General features: G+C 42.7%; 1 protein-coding gene across 1 annotated transcript; it reads right to left on the reverse strand.

Moving 5' to 3' along the window:
* Nucleotides 1-203: 203 nt before the first annotated feature.
* Nucleotides 204-27,644, reverse strand: OPN4 (opsin 4). Its single transcript, XM_077300867.1, has 11 exons — nucleotides 27,573-27,644; nucleotides 25,899-25,956; nucleotides 17,486-17,622; nucleotides 11,354-11,487; nucleotides 10,110-10,313; nucleotides 8,555-8,726; nucleotides 7,380-7,538; nucleotides 6,279-6,386; nucleotides 4,398-4,572; nucleotides 2,357-2,512; nucleotides 204-1,346 (listed from the first exon to the last, which is right to left on the reverse strand). The coding sequence occupies exons 3-11, from the start codon at nucleotides 17,611-17,613 to the stop codon at nucleotides 951-953; spliced, it is 1,632 nt and encodes a 543-aa protein (XP_077156982.1). The 5' UTR covers nucleotides 17,614-17,622; nucleotides 25,899-25,956; nucleotides 27,573-27,644; the 3' UTR covers nucleotides 204-950.

Below are 27,644 nucleotides of genomic sequence, written 5' to 3' on the forward strand. Positions count from 1 at the left end.
TGGGTGGGGAGGAAACATTTAACAGCCAGTGACTTCTAAGTGTTGGCACCACTACAGCTGAGTTTGTCAGTTACTGTTATACTTTATAGCAGGGGTAGTCAAACTGCGGCCCTCCAGATGTCCATGGACTACAATTCCCAGGAGCCCCTGCCAGCATTTGCTGGCAGGGGCTCCTGGGAATTGTAGTCCATGGACATCTGGAGGGCCGCAGTTTGACTACCCCTACTTTATAGCCCATGCATAGTTTTGGCACTATGATTCCTGAGGGCAGTATTCTCAACCAGTGTTTGGCATCCAGTGAGGACACTGGTAAATTTGCCTGGTGGCATCAGTTTTCATGCTATCCTCATTTCCTCGTCTTCTACTCACAACTTAAATTCCAGGATAATGTGGCCAACTCAGCCATTTTACTAAGTCAAGGCATGAAGCTGACACAGACTGCCAGCAACTGCAGCATGCAGTCCTCATCCACTTCCACTTGATCAAACAATCTTCAGGTGCAATCAAGTTCTTAGAGATGGTGTGTTTGGGTGGTGGAGCACAGCAATAGCATCTCTAGAATAACTTCAGAGATTTATTTTAGTGTTTTGCAGATATGGCAAGGCTTATTCCCAGAAAGAATAGCCTTCCAGAAACAACAGTGCTTGGAAAGAGATCAATGCATAAAAATCTATTCCAGACAAACGTACAGAGCAATGCTGAATAGGTGCTCTGGCTGGCAAACACGTTATCTAAGCTAGAACTGACTTGAAAGTCTACTGCTGTTATTAGCATCTGGAAAGTGCATAAAATTCAGGAACAGCCTAAAGATTGCATTAAAAAAATACAAATACAAAAGAGTCATCTGTTTAAATCTGCAAGGCTTTCGTTTTTTGGTATAAGTAATGCAAAGAAGCAGCCAAAGAAACAGAGACAGGTGGTGGTTTGTTTTGCTTCCCTTCCATCTATGTTTACGACAGCAGCTTTTCAATTGCTTCGTGGAGGTCAGGGGAGGAACTGAGCCTTCCTATATCCAGCAGGTGATTCTTGCTTTGAGAGAAGAACAGCTCGCAGTCTTCCTCGTCAGCATTTCGTTGCTCAGCTTGCCCTTCAGCCAGGGCCATATCTGAGGTGGGAATGATAATAATCTGTGGAAGGGGAGACCTCAGGGAGGAGTCCAAGCTTCCATTGGTTCGGCTGGCTTCTGCTTTCGAAGTGTCTGTGCTTCCCTCCGTGCTGCCGCTGCTGTTCAAGCCAAACGGAAGAGAGGCCGTTCTCAGAGAACTGCTGACCAGAAGCAGTTCTGGGGAGCTCTGTCTAAGGGATCTCCCAAGTGCTTGGTCCAGGCTGATGGACGACAGCGTGAGCTGCAGGAGAGAGGAATCAACATTCTGTGCTTAATCTTCTGCCTGTAAAGCAACAGAATAAATGCATTCACCTCCTATTACCTGTCTACAGGGAGTCCGCACAGTCGGTGGCCCCACATAACAGTTTCTAGGAATCAACAAGCCAACAAGATATGCACAACGAGCTGAGATGGCCTAGCGTTCAGGAAGTGGCAAGAAATCCTTGAATGCACACGCAGGCCAAAATGTCATTGTCTGAAACTCCATGCATAGAAAGGATGCCTTCTGAGCATGTCATTGAATTGTGGCCAGCAGTCAGCCAGCTGCTTATTTCGTGTCTGCAAGGGATGAAGCCTACACTCAATGTCTTCCTTTTTTTTTGAGGGGGACATCTGCCAGATTCTTCCATTCTAAGTGAGAAATGGATTTCTTTTTCATCTTCCCGTTCATGGAGGTGACTTCCTTTAAGTGGGTTCCAACTGAATCAGTTCCAAAAGTGGGATTTGAAGGATTTTGTTGTTGATGGAGAGTACCATCAAGGTGTAACTTACTTATGGCAACCCCACAGGGTTTTCAAATTCAAGAGACATCCAGAGGTGCTTTGCCATTGCCCATCTCTGGAGGACAACCCTGTATTTCTTTGGTGGTCTCCAAGCCAAGTTCTAACAAGGGCTGCCCTTGGTTAGTTTCTAAGACCTGATGAGATCAGGCAAGCCTGGACCATCCAGCTCAGGGCAAGATTAAGTTAATGGAGCATTAAAAAAAGGAAAAACACTAGGAGAAACTGATGGATATCTTCTACTCATCTAAGTATGTTGGTATCTGATTTGCCTTCTGGATATATTTGTCATCTTGGAAGAACCAGATAAAGAAATGGATTAGCAGAAGCCAACATCAACCCAATATCTAAAGATATGGAGTGGCTAAGGTCAGCAATAATTACTTATACAAGAAAATGGTAGGTTTTATTCATGACCTATAAGTGATCGGCCACTGCAGCGCTTTAAATAAACAGCATTAAAATGTTTAACCTTTTCTCCAGCAGTCATATCACAGCGTGGGACCTTCAGGAGCAATTCACTCTTTTCATCTTCTGGTTTCAAGTGTACTGAAAAAGAGTTACTTTTAGGGGGTAGCAGTTTCTTACGGACGGGCTCCACAGGGTTAAGCTCCACTTCATTCCAATTCTAAAGAGAAATTGAGCAAGATCCATTGAGAGAAGGGAATGGTTAGTCCTGCTGCCTTTTACGTATTTTGTGCTGCACTAAAACAAGCGACCACATTCAGCAAGTTCCTCTCTGTTCTACCAGCTTCCATTGATTCACCTCCCTTATAGAAATGCTGACTCCAATTTGTCCACAAGGGTTTCCTGACGTTTGTCTTCTCTATTTTGGGGTCAAAAGGGGCTACTCAGCGAAGGCGGGGGGAAATTCTGTATTCACCTTGCACACAGAGATCATAGGGCGTGACCCTCAATTTGCAGCCCCTATACATCCTTCACTGAGAAAAAGACCTAACTTCTCAATATAGTGGGCCTAGCTTCTGAATCAAACCAGCTCAGAAGTGTGATGCACCATTCTGACTTACACATAGGGCCTCCACACACACTCTCCACAACTTCTTTCTCTCTCTCATAAAGCTTCAAGGTTACATGTAGGTCAGGCCATCACATGTCACTAGCCTTCTTGTCTCATCCAAAATAGAGCCATGACCATTTTACCTTTCAGTTCCTCTCTGACTCAGAGAGACATAAGCAGATAGGGCAGCCCAGGCTCCTGTAATACTCCCCCATCACTCAAACACTTCATACTCAAACACTGATCCATTCACAGATATCCTAAAACAGGGGTAGTCAACCTGTGGTCCTCCTGATGTCCATGGACTACAATTCCCATGAGCCCCTGCCAGCAGTTGCTGGCAGGGGCTCATAGGAATTGTAGTCCGTGGACATCTGGAGGACCACAGGTTGACTACCCCTGGTCTAGTTAACACAAAAATCTATTGATGAGTGATTAGAGAAAAATACAGTTTTAAAGCTAGATATGTTGGGTTTTTAAAATGAAAACCCAAACAAAAGCTTTGAATTTGAACTGAGCCACCATCTGACTTTGGAAGGACACCCAAGGGATTAAATGGAGTTTGTTCTAAGTTCAGCTTGTCACTGTGATTTACAACTTTCCAAAGGGCCACATAATAATAGCTGACACCTTCTGCACATTACACAGGTCTCTAAATAGCTGGCTTGTCTTAGCTGACTCATTCTTCTAAACAGCGAAACAGCATTTTTTTTGTTTTGTTTTTGGAACTGACATATTGTCCTCTTTCCAATCTGGAATGAGCCAAGATTCACACAATGTAAGTAAGTCAAGTACGGCTCTTTAGCACAAGCCAGAGAGGAGAGTGTTGCATCTGGTAGATATACACTGGTTTAAGAAGAAGAAGAAGAGTTGGTTCTTATATGCTGCTTTTCTCTACCCGAAGGAGTCTCAAAGTGGCTTACAGTCGCCTTCCCTTTCCTCTCCCCACAACAGGCACCCTGTGAGGTGGGTGAGGCTGAGAGAGCCCTGATATCACTGCTTGGTCAGAACAGTTTTATCAGTGCCGTAGCGAGTCCAAGGTCACCCAGCTGGCTGCAAAAAAGATTCGAGCTGGCATTGTGGCAAATACTGTGGGCTAATGAGCAGAATGTATGGGTTAAGTGTAATTTTTATTCTGCATTTGTTTTTAACAATTTTATTGTTATTTGATCTTGAGATGGCCAATGGCCTAGTACAATAAAGTTTGACTTTGACTTAAAAAAATAGCTTTACCTTGTTATAGCTATGCACTACCCCTGGGCCTATCCAAAATCCTGGGCATGCCTTAAACAGCTCTTTGTTTCCTCTCGCACAATGAAATATTTAGAGAGGTATGATGCATCCGCTATTGTGTGCTTATAGATACAATGGGGATTCTAATCTGCACTAACAGCGTTTAGTTTGGTTAATCATATCTAAGCCCCATTTATGACAATAGAAAAGGTCAATAAGGTTGTTTTGCTTATATATTCCTGCTAATTGTCCCGTTTCTTACCGTTTCTATGGCCGAAATGGAAGCAACACAACTGTTCTTCTTCCTGGTAGCGAAAGAGTGACGACTGGATAAAGACATCCTGAAGGACGATTCACTCATGGAACTGGCTGTAAGGTCACTTTTTGACAACCTTATCAGAAACCTCAAGCAGGGAACGGCATGGTGAATGGTTCTCCTGAAACATCATAAAAAGCATCCAGTTTGGCACATTTAAATGCTGCGCAGCAATGAGAAAGAGGACCTACTGTGTCCTCTCCCTGTTCCTTCCCCTCCCCTTGAAAGAGCTGCACACAAAGGAACCTTGAAGATGCTTCAGGTTTTTTCCTGAGTACAGGAAAAATAAAATCAGTAGAGAAAAGAACAACAGATAACAGAATAGCGGGGCTCAGCTACTAAGGTTTCCACATTTTTGTTCCCCTGGCCTTGGCTATGTGTAGTTTTCTATTTCTCCTGCAGTAAGGTCATGTACAGTTGATTCTGCTTTCTTAAAAATGGCATTAAGTTCAGATTCAATTCAAAAAGCACTCTGCTTCATTTCTATAGGTAGTTGCCGTACTGAAAAAGGGTGCTGCAGGGTTCCCGAACACAATGAAATTGATGTAGCCTGGGCAGTCATACTACTGCGAGATGTCGCAGCGGGGGGAAGTATATAAATCAAATGAATTAACAAACAAAAATTCTGCAGTGGGAAACGTGTGCATCATCTTAGATGTATTTAGAACGCAAAACACTGTATGTGCATAAAAAGGTACTAAGACTTTCCCCCCAAAACTTAGGAAACTTTGAAATACATTAATGATCTGACAAGCCAAAAGCAAAAAAGTGTCAGGGCAATTTATTTATTTTTACTCTGTGTAATTATTATAATTATAACACAATATTATCTCACTCTGTCAAAGATCAGACGCAATCACACTGATGGTTTATACTGCCATCTACTGGGATAGATATAACCCCCTTTTGTCTCGTGCTGCTAACCAAAGCAATTGATAAAATTAAGACACCCCGGCCTCAATCCAAAGCAAGTTGTTCTTAAGTCCACTGACCACACAAACAGAACAGCTCTGCATATAACTGGTGACTGATGGCACCAGCCTGGACCTATCTCAACATGTTCGATGTATTTAAAGCTGAACTCTGTTGAACTGGGATATTAGTCTGCCTGTAGCAAATGTGCTTGCATATGGGTCAAATTATGGTATGAAGAGCTTAACACAGCAGTTCTACACTTACTTATCTGGAAATGAGCCCAACAGAACATAATGAGGTTTAGGTCTGAGTGTATGTGCATAGGATTGCTCTGTAAAATATTGTCATCCATCCTATCCGCTCCTGCCTGTATGCATGCCTTGGAAGAGGGGAGTGGGATTCAGCGAGACTCCCCAGCTTTGGGGGGGCTGTTTCAGCATGAAAAAAAGGCATCTGGATGGGACAAGATTCTCTGTCTCCACTGTGCAATCAAGCCTAATGCAGCATAATACATGGAGGAAACTGATTAATCTCTTGTTGGTTAGGACTTTTTCAGAGTCCCTTAAAAGTCTGCAATATAAACTATCTCAAAATAACCGTGGTCCTCCAGATTCCATGGACTACAATTCCCATGAACCCCTGCCAGCATTTGCTGGCAGGGGCTCATGGGAATTGTAGTCCATGGACATCTGGAGGACTACAGGCTGACTACCCTTGCTTTATTTGACTAAGACATTTCAGCCTTAACTGGTAAGACTGATCGTTAAAAAATTAAATAAGAATGGGAAGGGGAAATCATGATGCACTGGTTTAATTAAAAATCACCTCTTTTGCCACTCATCAATGTTAAATTTAAAACCGCACATACATTAGGATAAATTTAATATTATAAATATGCATCTACTACCGTACCGGTATCTTGGGTGAATGATTGCATAGATGATGGGGTTGTAGATTGCAGAAGCTTTGGCAATAACTGCAGGCACAGATTTGGAATATGGAGTCAGGAAGCTGGCATGGCTATAAAGAAGAAAGAGAATTACTTTTATGAACCTTTTGTTCAGTAACTGCAAAATAGTTCAGTTCTTCCCTCGTTGATCCTGAGCTGTAAGGATCTGAAAGCTGTCTTTGGAGAAAAGTCACATTTGACAACCGTATGATTTGCTAAGGTTTCACCTGTCTGTTACATTTGTCCGATGCGTTGGGACTTGTGAAGTAAGAATTAAAAAACATCTGAAATTGAAGAGAGATGACTCTATTTGGATTTATTATTGCCATATTGTTTTCCCAGTGCATCTGTACTATTTGCAGCTGACATGGCAACCCATTAGCTCTTGCTCTACAGCTAATCTGCATAGTACTTGTCCCTCTATGAACTCCCCTAGAAGCTAAAATGCCCAAACTGAAGCTATGTGCTTTTTTCAGATTATGAGGAGAGTAATAATGATAGGAAAAGTTGAAAGCAGCAGGGCTGACTCTAAAAAGAAGCCAGTTTGCAAGGCCTGAGCAATGCTACTAATGATAGTTTGGGAGACATCATTAATTTATAGGGTTGCTGTAAGTTGGAAGTTGATTTGAAGGCATTTCACACACACATCTTCATATCTTCTTTATGGATAGGGTTGGTTAAGGAAAAGTTGGTAGTTGTTCTCATTTGCAATATTCCCATTTTGGTTACATAAATGCAAAAGGAAGGAGAAAGCCTGATGTAATAAAATGGGCAATAAGCACGTATGATTTCATTCATATTGTCAAGTAGAATAAGTTCCATTCTCACCGCATGAATATATCCTCAAGGGGTGGAACACCTCCAACTTGATTTTCATTTTAACTTCTTTATGTTACTTTATGTTACTAGTTAACAAGTATTACAGCGAAGTCTTGTTTGGATGAGAGGAAGGTGTGTTGCACATCTCTCAAGGGAATGAAAGTCTCAGGCTAGATTATTTCTTTCCACTCAACATCTTTAACACGTCTTCACTGCGATAGCTTCATTGGCAGCTTGCCACTTACCCTGCCCACGCAATGAGAGTAACGCAAGCATATGGAGACCAGGACACAACATAGACCACAATGGCCACAAAAGCAATCTTTGCCAGCTTCCATTCACTTTTAATGGACTGTGAGATGTTTGATTTCCGCCCAGAGGATGATCCTAACTTCTGAACATTCCTGGAAGAAGAAAAGCAAAGAGGTGTTGCAAAGAAGAAGAATTAAGGCAGGGATATTAGCTGTTAATGCAACTGGACAGGGTCTAATACAGCAAACTTAAATCTTTTTTTAAAAGGGGTCAGGGAGAGATCATAACCGTTTCTGCACTGGAGGCTTTGCACTGGGCTGCAGGCTGGAGTTTGAGCCGAGGTAGGTTGCCCCGCCTCTTCTCGTTCCTGCCTTGGGGAACATTTGGCCTGATGCACCTCGTCCATCCCAGATTTGTGCTCCCACATGGGAGCTGGGACAGTAAAGTTCCCAGCGCAGAAACTCTGCCTCTGAGTTGCATTTATTTATTGCGATCTGTTCCTTCTATTTCAGGGGATTCAAGAAAGGTTAAACTACGCTTTGATTTTGATCTTTGCTATGAAGCAGATGACATTTAAAACACACTCAATTCAGCCATCATGCAAAACCTTGGTTAGTTAAACAATGATTAATCTGATTATCTGAATGCAGGCTATGCCACTAACTATGGCTAGTTATGGTATGCCCAACCAGGATATGAAATCATGGTTTGAAGCTGACTTTTAACCGGTTATTTTAAATACAGTTTTGCATGAGGTACGAATGCAGATATCTTAGCTTAATCCCAGCTTGCTCCATGGAACTGTCTTGGCCCCAATGCAGGATGAGACCTGCTGGCTCTTGGGGTGGAAAAACGAAGGCAATGAAATCAGCACATATTCAGAGTCCTGGGCCCATTTTGCACACTTTGGATAATGCACTTATAATGCATTTTAGAAGCAGATTATCCTCTTCTGCACAGGAAAGTCCACCTACAAAAGCACGTTGAAAGTGCATTATCTAAGGTGTGTAGAATGCGCCCGGTTTAACAAGATAAATGTAGTTGAAATAGAGCATGCTTTTTGTGGATTCTCTAACTGATCAACAGAATTATTGTGTGGACACAATTGTTAATATATATACAGCTAGAGGAGAATATTCTTGGATTGCAAATGAAGAACACTGCTTACCTGCCTATAGTTCTTATGGCAAGAAACATGAATAAATAGCAATGGAAGATTATGATCAGAGGAATGAAGAACACACACCAACATAACATCATGGTGTAGCTTCTGTTTGCTGGAGAATAGGTTATATAGTCCCATGTACAGGAAATCATCAAACCCTCGGGGACATAGGAACCTAAAGACAATAAAATGCAGGTACGTATTATATAAAACAAATGCATTCACCTGGAAATTAGTAATACTTTTATTTTAGCATACGATCTATGTTCTAAACTCACAACTTCAGAATTTCTATTTATTTAGTACATTTTTATCCTGTCCTTTTGTCCAAAGGCAGCATATATAGCAGACAAACTTGAGCTGGCGGCAGGGATTGAACTCCCAGCCTCATGGGCAGAGCTTTCAGACTGCATGTCTGCTGCCTTACCACTCTGCTCTTTGACAAACATTACTACTCTCTAAAACTAAAGGACTGCCTGTCACTTATTCACAAGCAGAGTCAGAGCCAAAAGAGAAATGGCTAGAGAATCCATGTGTATTCAAGCACATGTTCACACATGAAAATGAACATATAGGAGAGGGGCTGAGTCTTGCCTTTCTCCCTGTCTTATTTTCTTCTGTCATGTACTAAAGCTAGAAACTCCAACTGGCTGAGGCACTGGATATTACGGCAAACTGCAGTTTAAGCCAGGAAAAATTAATCCATATTCTGTGCTGCAGAGAAAGAGGGAGGTGCAAGGGACAAGGGGAGCAAATAAACAGTGACAGAGCCCAATTCTGATAAATTTCCGCTTAATTAGAGTATCTTGTGACATCAGAACGCAGCTTGAATCTTCCTTAGCTGATGTTTACAAGGCAGAAAAATCAGTGGAAAAATCGCTTTGTTTCATCCAGGTCAGATGTTTTTGTTCTATATAAAGTACTAGGTTAATGTGGATCTGTGTAAACAGCAGTTTACACAGAAGGGGACCTTAGACAACAAATGCCTCTTGCTAGTTCTTGGATAAAATATACAATTCTGTTTCTATACAGACACAAATACACATAGACACACACACACAACAGAATATTTGCAAATGATACTCAGTTCTGGATAGAATGCACAGATGTCAGTGCTAATTAGAAAATCTGGGGAAAGAAAAATAATCTAAGCAAAAAATGTAGTAGAACAGAACAAGAGCCCCTTAGTACCTTAAAGACTAACAAAATTTGTGTCAGGTTATGAGATTTCTCAAGTTCCTGCTCAGTCTTTTGATAGTCCTTAAGGTGCTACTGGACTCTTGCTGTTTTCTGCTGCTACAGACAAACACAGCTATCTATCTTGATCTACATTAAATGCAATTCAAGTTAAGATTATAATTTATATCTACAGATCTTATAATGCTGCAAAACCTTAGGTGCTTGAGCAAAGCAATTCAGTTAACTCAGAAAAAAGAACAGGATGTACAACTTTAATTTAAACTTTCCTCATCCTATAACAATTGTTCCTTGAAAAAAAAAACATAACTAATGGGGCCCCAAAGCAGAGACCCCAAAGGGATGAGAATAAACAACATACTCCACCCAAACAGTGGACACACACTCCAAGCCAGTGAATAGAGCCAAACCAAGGCAATGATCAGGCATGAGCATTTCTTTGAAGTCCTCTTTATGGACTGCAGAGGCTTAGTAATCACACAGTAGCGATCAACTGAAATGGCTAATAAAGTCATCATGGAAGTTATTCCAAACAGTGCCCCGCAAAAAGCATACAAGTTGCAACCTAAAAGCAGAAGGAGAGAGAGTGTAAGAGTGGAATAGGCTGGAATAGGCTGCCTAAGGAGGTGGTGAGCTCCCCCTCACTGGCAGTCTTCAAGCAAAGGTTGGATACACACTTTTCTTGGATGCTTTAGGATGCTTAGGGCTGATCTTGCGTTGAGCAGGGGGTTGGACTAGATGGCCTGTATGGCCCCTTCCAACTCTATGATTCTAGTTTCAATGTTCAAATTAATATTAAAAAGCCAAAGACAAAACCCCTACATGTAATTTTTCACATCCTGGTAGAGGCTTATTTGAAATGGGATCTATGCTTCAATGGTCCCTTTTTCACATTAGGAATTTGTGATTTCTTTCTTTACAAGAGTTATGTCCCATTTTTACATTGTACAAATGGCACGCCATGCAGCTCCCAACATGAAAATTAAGACCTTATAAAATCAGAAACATTTAAAAATAGAAAAACCTTCTCAGACAGCAGTATAAAAGCAGCTTATGGAGAGATGCAAAAGCAGGCAGGACCTGGTAACAATGGCTGAAATCATCTGTTGGGCTTAAGGCTTTCCTTAAAAAGCTGAATTCATATTTACATAGTAAAGCATCCCATATCTGGCGAGTGGAGAACTACTTAGCATGCACGTGATTTCTTCCTTAGATACTAACTGGTTCTAATTAAAAGGCATTCTTTTAAGAATGAGCCAGTTTGGTGTAGTGGTTAGGAGTGCGGACTTCTAATCTGGCATGCCGGGTTCGATTCTGTGCTCCCCCAGATGCAACCAGCTGGGTGACCTTGGGCTCGCCACGGCACTGATAAAACTGTTCTGACCAAGCAGTGATATCAGGGCTCTCTCAGCCTCACCCACCCCACAGGGTGTCTGTTGTGGGGAGAGGAATGGGAAGGCGACTGTAAGCCGCTTTGAGCCTCCTTTGGGTAGGGAAAAGCGGCATATAAGAACCAACTCTTCTTCTTCTTCTTGCTTTGATCGTCGTAGGACAAGTTCCATGCAAGAGGGGGAGAGCTAAGAGGCAACCAGTTTAGAGAAGTACCTATGTCCCCAAGTATCCATTCCCTGTGCATGCTGTTGAGAAAGCAGATGGGAGCCTGAGTTGCAGACATCAGGAAATCACTTGCTGCCAAATTCATTATAAAATAGTTTGGTGGTGTCCTCAGCTTCTTGTTGCTTCGTTTTTAAGATAACATAGCAATAAAAAGAAAAGAGAATCCTGTTACATTCTCCTCAATCCAAATAAAAGCTACAAAACAAATAGACAACTTGGAACAGCTACTGGAACTTTACCAAAGCAAAATCCACACATAAACCTTTTGTCAGAATTGCTCTATCAATGGACCTAATCTATGAGCTAGTTTCTCCGCATTTTACAAGCTGTGGTGCGAAGTCTCCGACATATTTTGGACCAGTGAAATGGTATCAGATGTCTAGTATTTGCTCCCACTTTTAGTGGGCAAAATCCCCAGTCGAAAGATCTATTTTAAAACAGCTTCCCCACCTATAAATCAGACTTGTAAATGTCTACGCACTTGATCATCCGGGATGAAAAATAATGTCTTCCAGATGACTACATAGGTAAACCTTTGCAAAAGTTTCTATGATATGAACTGAAAGCACATAAAATAACTGTCTTTCAAAAATGCTACATGACCGTTTGCACTGCACAAATTCCTTTGATCTATATAGACAGAAGATACACATACATGCACCCCTGCCATTTTTACTACATATGTGTAGTGTGTATATATTAGGGAAACCTATTAATATTTCCATAAGACTCATAGACATAAAACGTAGATGCTACATAATATGTTCTAAATGTCTGTTTTAGACCTATGAAACCACCATTAAAACAGCTTTCTCTTGATTCCAGCTTGCAGTAGCTATGCTACTCCAGGAGATGATGGACTTAAGTCCTTTCTCTTGCCTTCTCTCACACAACCACCAGTATTTGAGAGAGTCACTATAGTTTCTTGAGTGAAAAGCCTGTACACTGGACAACATGTTTCCACATCCCTGACACATAGCTATATGTAGGACAGGGTAAATTTTAGTAACACAGATTGAGATAGCACGCTATCAAATAGCAGCCCTTTAGTGGCATTTCAGTGATGCAAACTCATTGTGCCTGCCAACAGAAGTTAATGGAAACGCGCATTTGTCCATGATTCTACATGCACAGTACAGAATAAAAGCCTACACATGGTCACTCACCAGTTGATGAATCCATGTTCTGAAAAACTGGGATATTTAAATGTTAACCTTATAATAACTCTTTCTCAGCAATGATCTACCACCAAGGGTGTTGGTTAGCTTCTCGACATCATTGTTACATAGCTTTCTGGTTTCTTATCCATTAAAACGCAAAGGGCAGAGAGAGGGAAATGAAAATGACTAAGAATGTAATCTTGTTTCCCACCTGCATTCTCTGGGAAGGAATCTGTGTGATGCTCTGCCAATACCAGAACATTCACAAAGTATTCCACATTAAATGTGATGTTTTCACATGATACCATATATGGCAGGGGTGGCCAAACTGTGGCTCCCCAGAGGTCCATGGCAGGGGCTGGTGGGAATTGTAGTCCATGGAGAGCCACAGTTTGGCCACTTCTGCCATTCTCAAAAGATAGCTTGCAGTGCCATTCTAATCAGAGTTGAAGCCACTGGGTTTAGATCAAATTTTAAGACACATGAGTATGAAATCTGCAACTGTTTCGGCAAAACACTAGGTCAAACCTGTCTTTAAGGGTTGCTAATAGTCTAGAAGAAAAAAAATCTCCTGCCACTTTAACGGAAGCTTAATGGGATATTATTTGCCTGGTGACATTATTTATCTCCATACCATGAAGAGCTTCATCTGTCCATTTCTATACATTAAGCCTCTATTTAAAGTACAGAACATTTATTCCCCATGCTGTTGAGAATCCTACATGTCCCTGTTTAGCGTTGCCAAATGTTTTATTGCCGTTCAGCTATCCACGTGAAATTATTAAGCGATTTCCTTTAATTTGGAACTCAAAGCCACTTTTGGCAACATTCATGGAAAGTTCATCAGCACACCAGAGTATGAACTCATCCATATGTCAGAATCTGCAACACCTGCCTCAATGACTACTTTTTAAAGGACACAAATTGAGGTCTAGCCCCTAAAATTGCCTTTCCTGGAATGAAATATTGTCTGATCAAAAAAATAAAAACAGCACACATGATGCTAGAACTTATGCAGTAGTACTTCTTGTATGAGCTCCTTCTTTATTCATGCATGTAGGTGATTTATGTAAGCAGGTATTTGTACTTCTTATGACTATTCTGAGCATTGTGGGTTGCTATAATAGACAGTTAACGTTTGCCTCTCTCGAAGAGTGACCAATGGGAGCTGATTGAACGTGAGTGAGAAGTACAGTTGAAAACAGCTGTTAGAGTTGAAGACGGCAGTTAGGGAGTTGGGAATGAATCTGGGCGAGTGGAACTGCAGAGAAAGGCTGCTTAAAGCTAACTAAAAAGAGTCAGTTTGTAGCAAAAGATTCCAAATGCCGGAATAGGGAAACAGTTCAAAAGTTTAATTGAAAAGACGCTTCATAATATGTGCATGATCTACTCCAATATTGTTCAAACCAGAAATAAAAGTTAATTCTGCATTTCTTTTACCCTGTGGTCTGGTTGTCTGAGGGAAAGAAACACACAATCACACAAGCTAACATCTCAACCTAAATTATAAATATATATATGAGGATATGAATAAATGAGCTTCTGTCAGCAATGGGTTCTACAAGATCCTTATGGATTCATTTTACTCTGTACTGTCTGTTCTAAATTTTTTACCATGGAAAGTGGACAAGCCAGCTCTGTCAGCCACCCGGATTTACCCCCAGAGACACTTATCAGCTTCCTAGAAGCAGTGACAATCTGGGTTAAGCAGTGCCACCTCCAAGACAAAGGCCCTGTTTCTGGGTAGGAAAGGGCCTGGAGAGGAAGTACAGTTAATGGCTGTAAAATTCACGAGGAACTTAGGCACGATCCTTGATGCCTTCTTATCTATGGATGCTCAGGTCACAAGAGTAGTTCAGGTGGTATTCTATCATCTTTGCTAAGCTATGCTATTAGTGCCTTACCTGGCCTCAGAACACCTAGCCACAGTGATTCATGTGATGCTCATCTCCAGATTAGATTACTGTAACTCACAGTACATAGGCCTACCCTTGTCCTTGACCCGGAAATGGCAACTGGCCCAGAATGCACCAGCATGGGTCCTCATAAAAACACCACAGAGGACGCATATTTTGCCTGTTCTTAGGCAACTACAGCAGCTCCCAGTTGAATTCAAGATCAAGTTCAAGGTCTTGGTATTGACCTTTAAGGCCATTCACTGTCTGGGCCTGGCATACCTGAGGGACCACCTAGCTGATTATTCCCCCCTCGAAGAGCATTCTGCTCTGCCAATATGTACCAGCTGGTAATCCCCAGCCCTAGATACCTCTGTCTGGCCTCAACCAGGGCCAGGGCCTTCTCGGTCTTGACCCTACTTGGTGAAATGAGCTCCCAGAAGAGCTGTGGGCCTGCAGGAACTTCTTCAGTTCTTAAGAGCCAGTAAGAGAAGAGATCTTCCACCAGCCTTTGTTTGAGCCCAATGAATGACTGACAATAACATCGCTGGAACGTGTCCTTCTCCAAATGACCCACCTTTCTCAACAGGACAAGGGGATGCAGAAGACAAGACCTATGGGAGTTGGCTGGCGATGTATGGAACAAGTAAGTTTAACTATTTTAACTGTATATTTTTTTTAAGTTACTATGATTGTGTTTACAAATGTGAACTGTTCCAAGTCGGCAACACTAGGAGGGACAGTTATAAAAATCCAATTATAAATATAATAAAATAAATAAAAGATGGAAGGTAAATATTCTGTTGTGCTACAGTTATGAATAAAGTGCACATGTAAGCCTCATTTGTGATGTTAGCCAGTTATCCTAGGGAGGGTACTCACTTTGCTAATAACTACACGTTGCTGTGGGTCATACTAAGAATTTCAGGAGATGATAATTAAACTTAAGGCTTTGGAAACTGAGATGCTCAGATTTATTGCCAAGTCCCGGCACCCCAGTGTGGTCATCTGACAGCTCGTTTAAATTTCAAACTAAGATTCAAATTAATGTGCTCCTGGCTTGCACTGCTGCCCCTTCTGATGAAGACTATGACTGTGCCAGGTCACAGCAGGGCTCTATTTCTGACATGGCCTCTGTGTCAATGCTTCCAAAACCATCCTGGGTCTTTTCTTGAGGAATGGTTCATCAGGTTTCATAAACCTACTTTCACTTGATATTTCTGCATTGGGTATTCTCTGCTTCCCAAGTCCAACTCACCATTTCTAGGACATAACACTTTGCTTCAGACCCTGGCATTCACTAACTTTAAAAAGTTGCTCAGAATCCATTCAGACAGTTCGAACCAGTTTTGAACCAGCTTAAATTCATTTCACCAAGAATAATATGATAATGTTGGCTTACTTTGTAATTTGAAATGAGAAGATAACCGTTTTAACCTGATTATTTGGTTAATCCCCTTGGGTTTTTTCCCCATGGAGCCTCCCTGGGTCACTGTACTTGTTTTCCCTTTCTGGCCAGTAGAAGAGGAGATTTTCCTTCTAGGGAAGAACAATTGCATACTGCTGTTTTGACCCCCCCCCCTTTTTTTTTGGAACCTATCTTTTCCTGGTACCTAAGCTACCTATTGAACTACATGAAATATCAACTTAACATCACAGTTCATTATTTCTCTGGGCCTTAATTTTTATTAATATTAGTTTGTCTATATTGCTTATAATAATGAAGCATTAGCTACAGTTTATACACTTCAAACCAGCAAATCTTTAGCAAGAAGAGCCATTGAAGAGCATATGGCGAAGAAACAGCCCTGCCTTTTTTAAAGTTAAAATTTGGGACTTTCTTTTTTCTGAGTGTTACTAGCATTGTTCACAAGTAACACCCCTTTGAAGTGTCTCTCTCACTAAACGTTGCTATAAGAGTGCTTGCACTTAAAGCTCACACCTTGAATAAATCTTTGCTGGTCGAAAGGTGCTACTGGACTCTGATTTTATTGTGCTACATCAGACCAACACGGCTACTCATTTGAATCTAAATGCTGCTATGTTCGTAGTCATTATGATTCACTTTTATTTCTAGTTAGAACTTTTGGGTTTATGAGAAATGTGTTACCTTGAAAGCCATTAAATTTTGAATATTTTTCTTTCTGAAACAATTTCACATCTGCTTGTCAAGCCGTAAGGATGCTGTCATTTATTGATTCAAATCCTCCCCAATTCTTCAACTGGAAACGGTAATTTAGGAGAGAGATCTCTGTAACCAGAGTCCTGCTGGGTTACACAACCATTCAATTTTAGAAAGTATCCCGCTATGGTGGAAGGCCTTCTGCCAGCAGCCCTAGTTGCCCACTATTCTTCTGAGCACCAGCAAGGGCATTTTTTTAAATGGCAATGTTGTTTGCACCACTACATCACTTTCAACGGAAACCTGGAAGAGACATAGGCTAGTTCTAGAAATCACTGATACCTAGATCTACCTTGCATCGCATTGCTGGAAGTTACATAGTGGCACAGCCAATATCATGCCCCATATGTCCTCATAGACCTGCATAATACTAGTCCAGTGCAAAGCAAATCCCAGCAATATTGGTAGTATCTTTGTGATGTTGGGTTGACATGCTCAAAATTTATTTGGCCAAGAAAAACCATTATTTCCCACACCTGCTGTCATTTTGTTAGCCCAAACACCAGGATATTTACTGGTAGACACATTTTTTGTCATTTGGCCCAAAGACAGCTGCCTACTGCTGACGAAGAATAAAATACCATTAATCACAAGAATCCAAGCACTCCATGTTCCTGAAATTTTTTCCTTCTTCTAGGTGTGGTAAGATCAGAAACATCCTCTACTCCTTGGACATAGAGATTCAACATGTTTATGAACATGGCGTGTCTCATGACGCTGAATCCACTGAGCAACAGTCCAGGTTCTACTTACAATCTTACTATTTATGGTTGAGATTGGGAAAATGTTGTCCGACAGCCCTTTGAGTCAGCTGTCTTCCCCCCCTTTTTATAAAGCACAAAAACATTTCTCCACCAGAATCCCCAGCACAATAAATCAGTACCTGTAAAATGCATAGAGAACCAGGAGATTTCCTGTAATTCCAATAGTGCCGATAACAAGAACACAGGAACCTACAGTGTAAAGGACGTGATCAGGAACGTCGACTTTTGTTCGGTGCTGGGTTTCCATATTCTGTGTCTGGTCAAAAGCAAGGGAAGAAACAAAACATCAATTGTCATTTTGTGACCGTAGCATATCTTGTAGCACGGTCAATCAAAACTGGACAGATGCTGGATCTAATTTCCACTCAGCCATCTTACTCAGTGGGTGATTCACTTTTCCCCCTTAAGATACCTCACAGGGTGGTCATGAGGGAAAACGCTTTTTACCTCTCTAAGCTCCTCGGAGGAAGCAAATGATACAAATGTGCTAGATACATTCACTTTTGGAAGGAAATGTTTAAAACATGGTAGAGCTCTCCTCAAACATTTGTACATTAGTCAAACAAATCATTATAATACACATACATAATGCAGGTGAAATAAAAGTACAACTCAATGAAACTCACTGGTATGAGTGAGTCAGTATTTCATTTTCTTCATTCCAGGTTAGTGTTTGGGAAACTCCAGTGTGCAAATATTTGTTTCCTGATACATTTCAAAGAAATCTTCCTAATATGATTTTGACAAAAATTGTATTCATGACTTTGCATAAGCATGAACACTTTTACTTTTAGCAAAATGCATTGTGACTCACTAGGGTGACATGCTTTATTTTCAGAGGTTCTTCAGTGTGTGGTTGGGACATTATGAGGTATTGATTTTAAAAATACCAAAATTCAAAAACATAAGTAGCTGACTTGACAAAGCTCAAATGCATGACCCTTTTTATTATGTTTTAGACTGAGGTAGTCAACCAGTGGTCCTCCAGATGTCCATGGACTACAATTCCCATGAGCCCCTGCCAACGTTTGCCTCCATGGACATCTGGAAGATCACAGGTTGACTACCACTGTTTTAGACTGTACTGAGATCTAGGTTTCAATGGATGAGTGCTTCCTAAGAAGGCCACTTACATCTACTTTACACTGCTATTCTACCATCCGAGTATAACATGTTTCTGCAGATATCCCACTTTGTTAAGCAGATGGTAGCTCCTAGCAAGAATGATTAATGTAACAGATATGAGGTTCCAGACCTCAGCTAGATCCTGTTGCCTGCACTGAAATGAAAGGCATGAATATGATCAAATGCAACAGATATCATGCCAGTTCAATATAGGGTACTAGACATTATGCAGCAAAACACTCAGGACTGTGCACATCCAGCTACCCGGGTGCAAATGTATCATGTGCAGCCTTAAGTGAAGCAGAATTCTATTTGTGACAACTGGTGTTAACTGGCTAAAAAACCTGGCTTAGTAGAGACTGACGTCATTCAAACATTAATAGGATGTGGTGGTGATACACAGTCAGAGATCCACAGGCATGGTGATAGCAAAGGAAGGCAATCAGGAGCACAGAACCTTCCCAAGTAGCAAGCAGCTTGTTCAAACAACATCCAGAGTAGAAGTGACCCTGGAAGGCTTTCTCCATCTCATCAAGGAATGGAACTTCTAAATGGTCCAAACCTTAGACTAGATAGGTCCAAACCTTCATTTGGCATTGTTGTTTCTTCTGAACATGACATGTGTGGCTCCTGGGCTTTTCCCCTTTAAGATGATGCAAAGGAGAAACCTCCTTTGTTCCTATTTAAAGGAACGTGGGCAACAATGGAGGCCACAGCCACAAGGCTTCTAGCAGGTTAAGGATATTATATAGAATCTCACAAAAGAATTATTATTAACAGATTCAAGAAGCAATCCTAAGGAGGTCCACTCAAAATCCTACTCAGGTCTGGCTTGCTCCCAGAAAAGTGTTCTTAGGATTGCAGCATCAGTCACGCAACATGAGTTCAAAGCCTCATATTCCAAAAAAGCCACGGGACATTAACTGGCCTGCATCAGTCTCTAGGAGTATAACACTGAAACGATGAAATGCCTTTCCACTATCAGTAGAGTCAAATAAGTCACAGTTTAAAGTTCCAAGGTAGCATCTTCAATTTTATCCGCCATATAAAGCATGAACAGAACAAGAATTAGCTTAATCAAATGCCTCACGCAACACAGAGCCTGATCATAGAGACTGGTGTCACTAGAATTAGGGAGATGCTGTGATGCTCTTCATGAGCTTCAGGTAAAACAGTCAGGGCAAGTGGGCCATGAAAGCAAAGCTCTCTTCCAGAAAATACATGGATTTGCAACACACACACAGGAAAATAAAAATCCATTTCTCAGCCCCCAGTTTTTCTCCTAATGCAATTACTACACATCAAGTGAGGAAAAAAAAATAACTCAGCGTACCATAAGTGGAAATACTGAGAGGAGGGAAGCGGCGTATGAATAAATTATTTATGTCCATTACAAAAAATTGGAAGAGAACACTATGAGGCACGGAGAATTCATGGATTTACAAATTATCCAAGAAAAAAGAAAAAATCTACTTCCCAGTCCCCAGGTTTTCTCCTAATGCAATTACTATAAGTGAGTAAAATAATGCAGTGTACTGTAAATTGAAATGCTAGGATGAGGAAAGTGACTGAATTCTTTATGATTGTGACAAACCACTGGATGGCAACACTGTGAGGACCAATCGAAGAATGGATAAATCCAAAGCCGAGAGGAAGCAGCTATTTTTTTTAATATGAGCATTAGCTATTAATATGGTTGGTTGTAAAGGAAATGGGTGTACAACAACATCTGATAGTTTTGGTGCACAATTTGGAGTTCATTTTGCTTGTCCCATGATGCCAGAGCATCTGCCACTGAAGACCCTTTTAGCCAGGGGTAGTCAAACTGCGGCCCTTCGCATTCACTGGCAGGGGCCTCTGGGAATTGTAGTCCGTGGACATCTGGAGGGCCGCAGTTTGACTACCCCTGCTTTTAGCAGTCATTCCCTCCCCAGGATGCACCCCTCCTCCACAACCATTATCACCTTCCCTGCAGTACACATTCAATCAAAGCTCCTGTGAGTTAACCACATAGCATCACATTTTCACCATAAAGCACTGCAGGGATGGTTCTCTAATTATCCAAAGAAAGTGCTGATTTGGATCCAGCCTACTCTTCCATTAATGAGAAGTAGAAGCAAGAGTTGGTTCTTATATTCCGCTTTTCTCTACCCGAAGGAGTCTCAAAGCAGCTTACAATCTCCTTCCCTTTTCTCTCCCCACAACAGACACCCTGTGAGGGAGGTGAGGCTGAGAGAGCTCTGATATTACTGAAGAAGAAGAAGAGTTGGTTCTTATATTCCGCTTTTCTCTACCCGAAGGAGGTTCAAAGTGGCTTACAGTTGCCTTCCCTGTCCTCTCCCCACAACAGACACCCTGTGAGGTAGGTGAGGCTGAGAGAGCCCTGATATTACTGCTTGGTCAGAACAGCTTTCTCAGGGCTGAGGTGAGCCCAAGGTCGCACAGCTGGCTGCATGTGGGGGAGCCGGGAATCAAACCCAGCTCGCCAGATTAGAAATCCGTGCTCCTAACCACTACACCGAGCTGGAGAGGGAGATCCCCTCTGAGCACCAAAAAGTCTATGTTGGGAAACATGGATAAATGCCATGCATGATAGTGGCTATAAGGAGGGGTATTGGCTGGACTGGTTAAGATCTACTGAATTTGATCGTGATCTACTGAATTCAGTCAACTACAAACACTTTCTTGAAAAGTGCAACTATGGTATAGAGGCAGGTATAGAGGCTATGGTATAGAGGCAGGTATAGAGGCTATGGTATAGATGCAGGCGGTGTTGAAAGCTCCCCCCAAGTTACAGAATTCGCTTCCCCCAGACATAACCTAATCTAAACCTTTTTAGAAGGATTGCAAAATTCAAAAGCCAGCTTGGTGTGGTGGTTAGGAGCAGTGGCCCCTAATCTGGAGAAATGGGTTTGATTCCCTACTCATCCACATGCATCCAGCTGGGGGACCTTGGGCCCGTCACACTTCTCTCAGAGCTCTCTCAGGCTCACATCCCTCACATGGTAAGGTAAGTGTTTGTAAGCTGCTTTGAGTCTCCTTCAGGTAGTAAAAAGTGGAGTACAAAAAAACCCAGCTCCTCTTCTTAAGTTGTTTGGGCTACTTTGTTTAACATATTAAGGTTTAATGAACAGAAGATGGGAAATGATGATGCAACAATCTTTAGTTTTGCCCTAAGTGTTCTATCTGTGATCTTCAGAGAAAATAAAATATCATACAGCTAATGTTTCAAAAGAGATTCTTGAACCAAAAATCTCAGTAGATCTGGCCACTAAGAGACAAGTAGCAACTATATGGTAAGATGATAACTGGAAAGCTACTTGGTTTATGTTAGCACGAATCCCACCCAGAACCTGAAAACCCCTACAATTTCCCCTATTTGATTGGCAACGTAGATCTGACATTTGTTTGGGCTTTAAAAAACCGTAACTAGACAACATGGTAGGAGAGCTGAAATTTTTTTAACGCCACCTTTACCTGTATGTTTTCTCCTGATGGGTACCCAACAGCTCTGGAAAGAAGTTAGATTGAGAAAATGTCACAGGGGGGGGGGAGGATTAAATAGTCCCTCCGTGTCACATCCCTTAATCTGATTTCCGCTATCAGCAATTTAGAAAAACCACAGGAGTTCCATTCGTGGATCTCCTGCTGTTGTGTCCAATCTGCCCCTAAATTGTACCAAGAGCCAGAGATCATACCTCTGATATTTTTTTAAAAAATTCTCTGCTTCTATAAAATCCCATTACTACCAACAAACCCTTGTTGTGAATAGCCTCCTGGTTTCCCACCGCTACTTTATCTCAGTCACACATTTTCAACTCCCCAGAGGAAAAACTCTGCACGGCAGCAACTACATTCCCCAGGAGGGCCGGTATCAGCCTACCCTGGGGTGGGGTAGTTGCCAAGGCACAGTTGTTCTGGTGAAGCCAAATGCCACTGACTCCCCCCCCCAACCTGCTCGTCTCCCCTGATCCCCCTCTGCTTTCTATGGGCCCCACCACCACCCACACATCCATCCGTTCACACTAACCAGAACTGATGTGGGAAGGGAGTGTGGGAGGTGAGTAGCAGCAATACTCCCAGGAGCGATACTGCCAGCACTACCCACTGCTCATCACACTCAGAAAAGGGTATGTGAGCACTCAGAGGACTGGAAAATGGACAAGTGGGTGGGGGAAGGATAGATGGCCAGGGAGTGGGCAGGGAGGTATGAGAGGGGGAGCACAGCAGCAAGCAGAGGAGGAAGGGCATGGGTGTTCTCTGTCCAAGGCCCACTGAAACAAGGAACCAGCCCTGTTCTTGAGAAGGAGTATCTGAGGTGCCAGGAGTGGTGGAGGGAGAGATTCTGTCCCCATCTCTCCATTGGTTTACTAGGGAGCCAGCCTATGCCTGGCAAGTTGCTTATCCTGGCAACAGGAACCTTAGCTCACCACACTGTGTGTGGGAAAAGAGAGGGGAAAAGAAAAGGAGAGAGGGAAGAGGCATTAGTTCAAATGGGAACAACAACAGAGTATTAACACAAAAACTAAACAGGAAAAAAATGGGGAAAAAGCACTGGATCTACATACACTGGATTGAGAACAAAAGAGTCACCTATATATGAAGCCCATGCAACAAGGGAATAATTGTGATGCAAACCTATACAATTTATGACCCAGCAGGCAATGCTTGAGACCCATCTGTTTGTGGAGTCCCATGCAAGCTACCCATGTGCGCAAGTGGAGGAGGGCAGTGGCAGCATTGGCAAGAGCAGCAAAAAGATCCACGTTAGGTCAACTAGCTGAAGGGTCCATCCCCCCCTTCCTTTCTTTCTCAGTTGGGCCAGGCAGGGGGGGGGGTTGCAGCCTCCTTGTCATGCAAGTGTGTGTTGGGCCTCCCCTTTCACTTTAGCAGCAGAAGCCTCTGCCACTATTCCCATCACCTTCTTCCTCTGAGATTTTGTTGCACCATTTTTATTTTCTAGGCTTCTAGAAAATAAATGAGTCCAGATAGGGACAGAAAGCAATTTACAAGTATTCTCCTCACCTGTGTTTTGTTCTCATACCAACAGAACAGGGTATGTTAGGAGTGACTGGCCCAAAGTCACCCAGGGGCTTCCATGGCACAGTGGGGCTTGTGAACTTGGGTCTCCCAGTTGTAAGACCCTCTGCTCGAACCTCAGCACCATGGGGTGTATGTGTGTCCTTGCGGTCTCTAAGTGGGACAGAAGTCCAAGTAAAGGAGACCAGGGGTGGTCAAACTGCGGCCTTCCAGATGTCCATGGACTACAATTCCCATGAGCCCCTGCCAGTGTTTGCTGGCAGGGGCTCATGGGAATTGTAGTCCATGGACATCTGGAGGGCCGCAGTTTGACCACCCCTGAGTTAGACTGTTAAATAAAATAAATACTTTAAGAATGTTAATGATTTACATATGTTTGAATTTTGAGCAAAAAATACTGATGTTGCCTGCGACCTTTATAAAGTTTATAGCATACATGGCCCAGCCCAACAACGTAAGATTCATGTCAGAGTCCTTGTAATAAATGAGTTCGACACCTCTGCTCTAACCACTACACCACGCTGATGTTGAAATTTCAGCATAGCAGGCAGATGCTGCTGTTTTCTTCTCCGGGAGAATCAGAGTTGACTACAACTTCACGTGGAATTCAGTAGGTACAGGGACATCTCCTTGCTGTGGTGCTGGGGATCCGCCCTGCCCCCTGAACTGGGACAACAGCAATCGCCATCAGCACTGCCATGCCAGCACTTGGGTGGTGGGTTCCTATATGTTGCTGGGGTAACTCACGGTATTTTGACTCCTACATCTGCAATTCCAGGGCCCATACCGGTCGATGTGCAAAACAATGTATACCAATGCAAGATGATAGAGCAAACATCGCTATGGGATCTCCTGGCTGGGATGCGAACTGGATAATTCAGCAAAGTTCTATATATGTTCCACATGTATGATGCACATCCCCAATTCCTCTTGATAACAAGACCTCAGAGGTCTAAGAATTATCATGTCCTTTATGGTATACTAAGTGATAAGTGATTTTCTACTGTGACCATCATATGAGCCAGACAGGGATCTCTACATGTATAAGAACTAAGAATGTCTGCCCTTTTCAAAACCCTGGAATTTCACATAACGCAGTATCTCTATTAGGAGTTGGGTTTTTAAAAGACAGAATCTAAATAATGTTTGACTGCACCTTGCTGTGCCAGAGGAAACTACAGATGACTGCAGACATATGAAAAGCTGGTTTCACCACGATGTTTTAAACCATTAGAATGAGCATGGATCCAACTGACAGTGGCTCAAGGGCATCTCTCTCAAATCTCAACGTTAACAAGGGATAAAGACTGAAAGTGATTCAAGCAAACAGAACAAGCCTAGGTCAGATGTCATATTTGGTTCCCACAAATCATAGTTTGGTGAGCTGAGAACATGTCACAGGGCTGCACATTCCATTTCTCTTCCCCTTTGGTGCACCATTTCCCCCCCATTCATCTCCTGTTGTTACAACCTCCAGACAAAATAAAGTTTCTGATTTATCCCTAAATTACAATTGGAAACTGTAGTGACAAATGAGACCGAAAGCTATTAATATATATTTTTTTCTTATTCGGAGGTCACAACGAGAGGGGTATAGCCCAACCCACTCTAATATTTTCAATTAAGAACCACAGACCACATAAAGTTAAGATTTATTCAGTCAGAATAAAACTGAGTTTGACATTAATAGAAAGTTCGGTATGAAAAGGTCAAGCCTCCGGGGAGTGGCAGGATATAAATTGGATAAATAAAAATAAATAAATAAAAAGTAGGGGAGATTTATCGGCTTCTGATTAATTTATAAACAAAAGGATGGAGTATAAATACCAGTGTGAAGAGATTAGTCCCTGTTACAGTTGTTTACTTTTTGTTTTATTTAAATGGAGTGCCTTTTTCTATCGTACTTTGATATATTTAAACACAATAGGGATACCCAGAACTGGAAGGGACCTCAAGGGTCATCTAGTCCAACCCCCTGCACAATGCAGGAACTTCACAACTCCCTCCTTATCTCCCCAGTAACCCCTGCTGTACGCCCATTTAGTAACATTATAAGCTGCTTACAGTTCCATTGGCAGGAAAAGCAGTGAATAAATATACTAGGTAAACTGCCACCATCCATGTAGGAATCAGCCAGTATATGAAACCAGCTGTGACTTGTGAGGAGCAAGGACAATTTGAAAATCCTACCTGACCAACCAAAAATATCTGCCTTTTACAGCCTTAAGGAAGCTAAGTTCCACTCTCCTTTTTCACCTGATGCTGTTACACTGAGTTATCTTCTGGAGCGTATTTAATTTTCAACAGAATTTTTTTAAAGGATTTCTTCTTTTGCTTAAGTGCACAACATTATTTTTTTCTGTGTACCTGGAAATTTCCTTGATTATGACGAAACCTTGACTGCAGATGGCCCTATACAGGCACCCTGAAAAGATATATGAGAGAAATGTATGAGAAATTGCATTGTTGTGTTAGGGAAGAACATAAACCTGAGTGTATAATCTGAGCTGAATCCCAGGATTTACTTCTGCTAATCTCACTTCTTTCCCTTTCTGTGAGAGGGAAATGCCTTTGGCTAGACTACTCACTTAGCTGAAAGGACGTTCTTGGGCCTATTTCAATAAAAAACCCACTACCTTTTAATTTATTTACTTCATACCTTGCTCACCAAGACCCAGAGGAGTTTACATAGAGTAAGTCCTCAACAGTTCATGCAAAAAGATGTCTTATAAGCATAGTGTCGGCCGATACAATCAATACAAGGAGTCCATCTCATGAGCCTTGAGTGAATGAGCAGAGCATATTAGAAGAAGAAGAAGAGTTGGTTCTTATATGCCGCTTTTCCCTACCCGAAGGAGGCTCAAAGCGGCTTACAGTTGCCTTCCCTTTCCTTCCCAACATATTAGGCATGTTAGGAGTGTCGGTAAAATGGAGAAAAAACAGCATCACATCAATAGAAAGCAACGAAAGGTCAACGAGGTAATATGTGCAGCAAACTGATAAGTCTTCTCTGCAGTCCCTTTCCCTTTATTAAGCCCCACCATGAACCATTATTTTAGAATAGAGCTCCATTATCTTCATGGAAAAACTCTTTTGAACAACTCCATTTGACACTGTTTGCAGAATGAGGGGAGAGTGGTAGCCCTCCTGACCTCCTGGGGCATGCCACTCCACCACGGAGAAAAGCATGTGCCCGGGGCAGCTGTCAGACTTCCCAGTTTGCAGGAGACCCCGAACAAATGGACAGAGAGCAACCAGAAAGAGGCAGCCCAGCCAACCTGCGGGGGTCTAAAGCCCTGAATTCTGTACCTACCAGTCTAAAACCACAGGCTTCAGCGGTCTTAGAACAAAGCCTGAGTCCAGCGGCACCTGTTCGGCTGGGGATCTTCTGTTCCCTTCTATCCGAAGAAGCGTCTCCACACGAAAGTTTACATCTCGATTAAAACGTCGCCAGTCTTCAAGGCTACACTGGACTCAGACTTTATCCTGCGGCTTCAGACCAACACAGTGACCTGCCTGGAATCCACCTTCTTAAAAGGGTAACCTTGAAGGCCAGCTGGACTCAGACCAACAAGGCTGCCCGCTTGAACCCACCGGCTCCCATGCGTGTTCCCACCCGTGAGAATCTGGGGGTCCCAGAACCTCGTTCCAAAGATCACGCGTCCCAGTGGCGTTAGGAATTCCCGCAGCCCTTCCGGACTCCTTTTTTTTTTCTCTCTCTCCAAGAAAGCGGCCGTTCCAGGTCGACAGCCGGCCAAGGAAGCCGGCAGCCCCTACTCCATCCCCGGCCAAGCCCCGAGGGGAGACGAGGCCCCGACAGCCCAGCCGGCCCGCCTCGCAGCTCGCAGGAGACGCGGCAGAAGCTCGTGGGCAAGGCTGCGAGGCGCCTCCCTTCCCAGCGCCGCTCCGTCCGGCCGAGTTTCGGAGGAGCCCAACTTCTCCTCCCTTTCCCGGAGCCACGTGCGGCAGCCGGGCAGGGGCGGCCGGCGCCCTCCCGCCCTCCTTCAGGACCGCGTGCGCGGGCCCGGGCGCCTCCGTTACCTGCTCGCCTTCCCTGCCCGTCTTGCTTGCTTGCTTGCCGGGCGCGCCGAGCAGCCCTCAGCCTTCTTCCGC

The sequence above is a fragment of the Paroedura picta genome, chromosome 10 (genome assembly GCF_049243985.1).
Source record: "Paroedura picta isolate Pp20150507F chromosome 10, Ppicta_v3.0, whole genome shotgun sequence".
NCBI lineage: Eukaryota > Metazoa > Chordata > Lepidosauria > Squamata > Gekkonidae > Paroedura > Paroedura picta.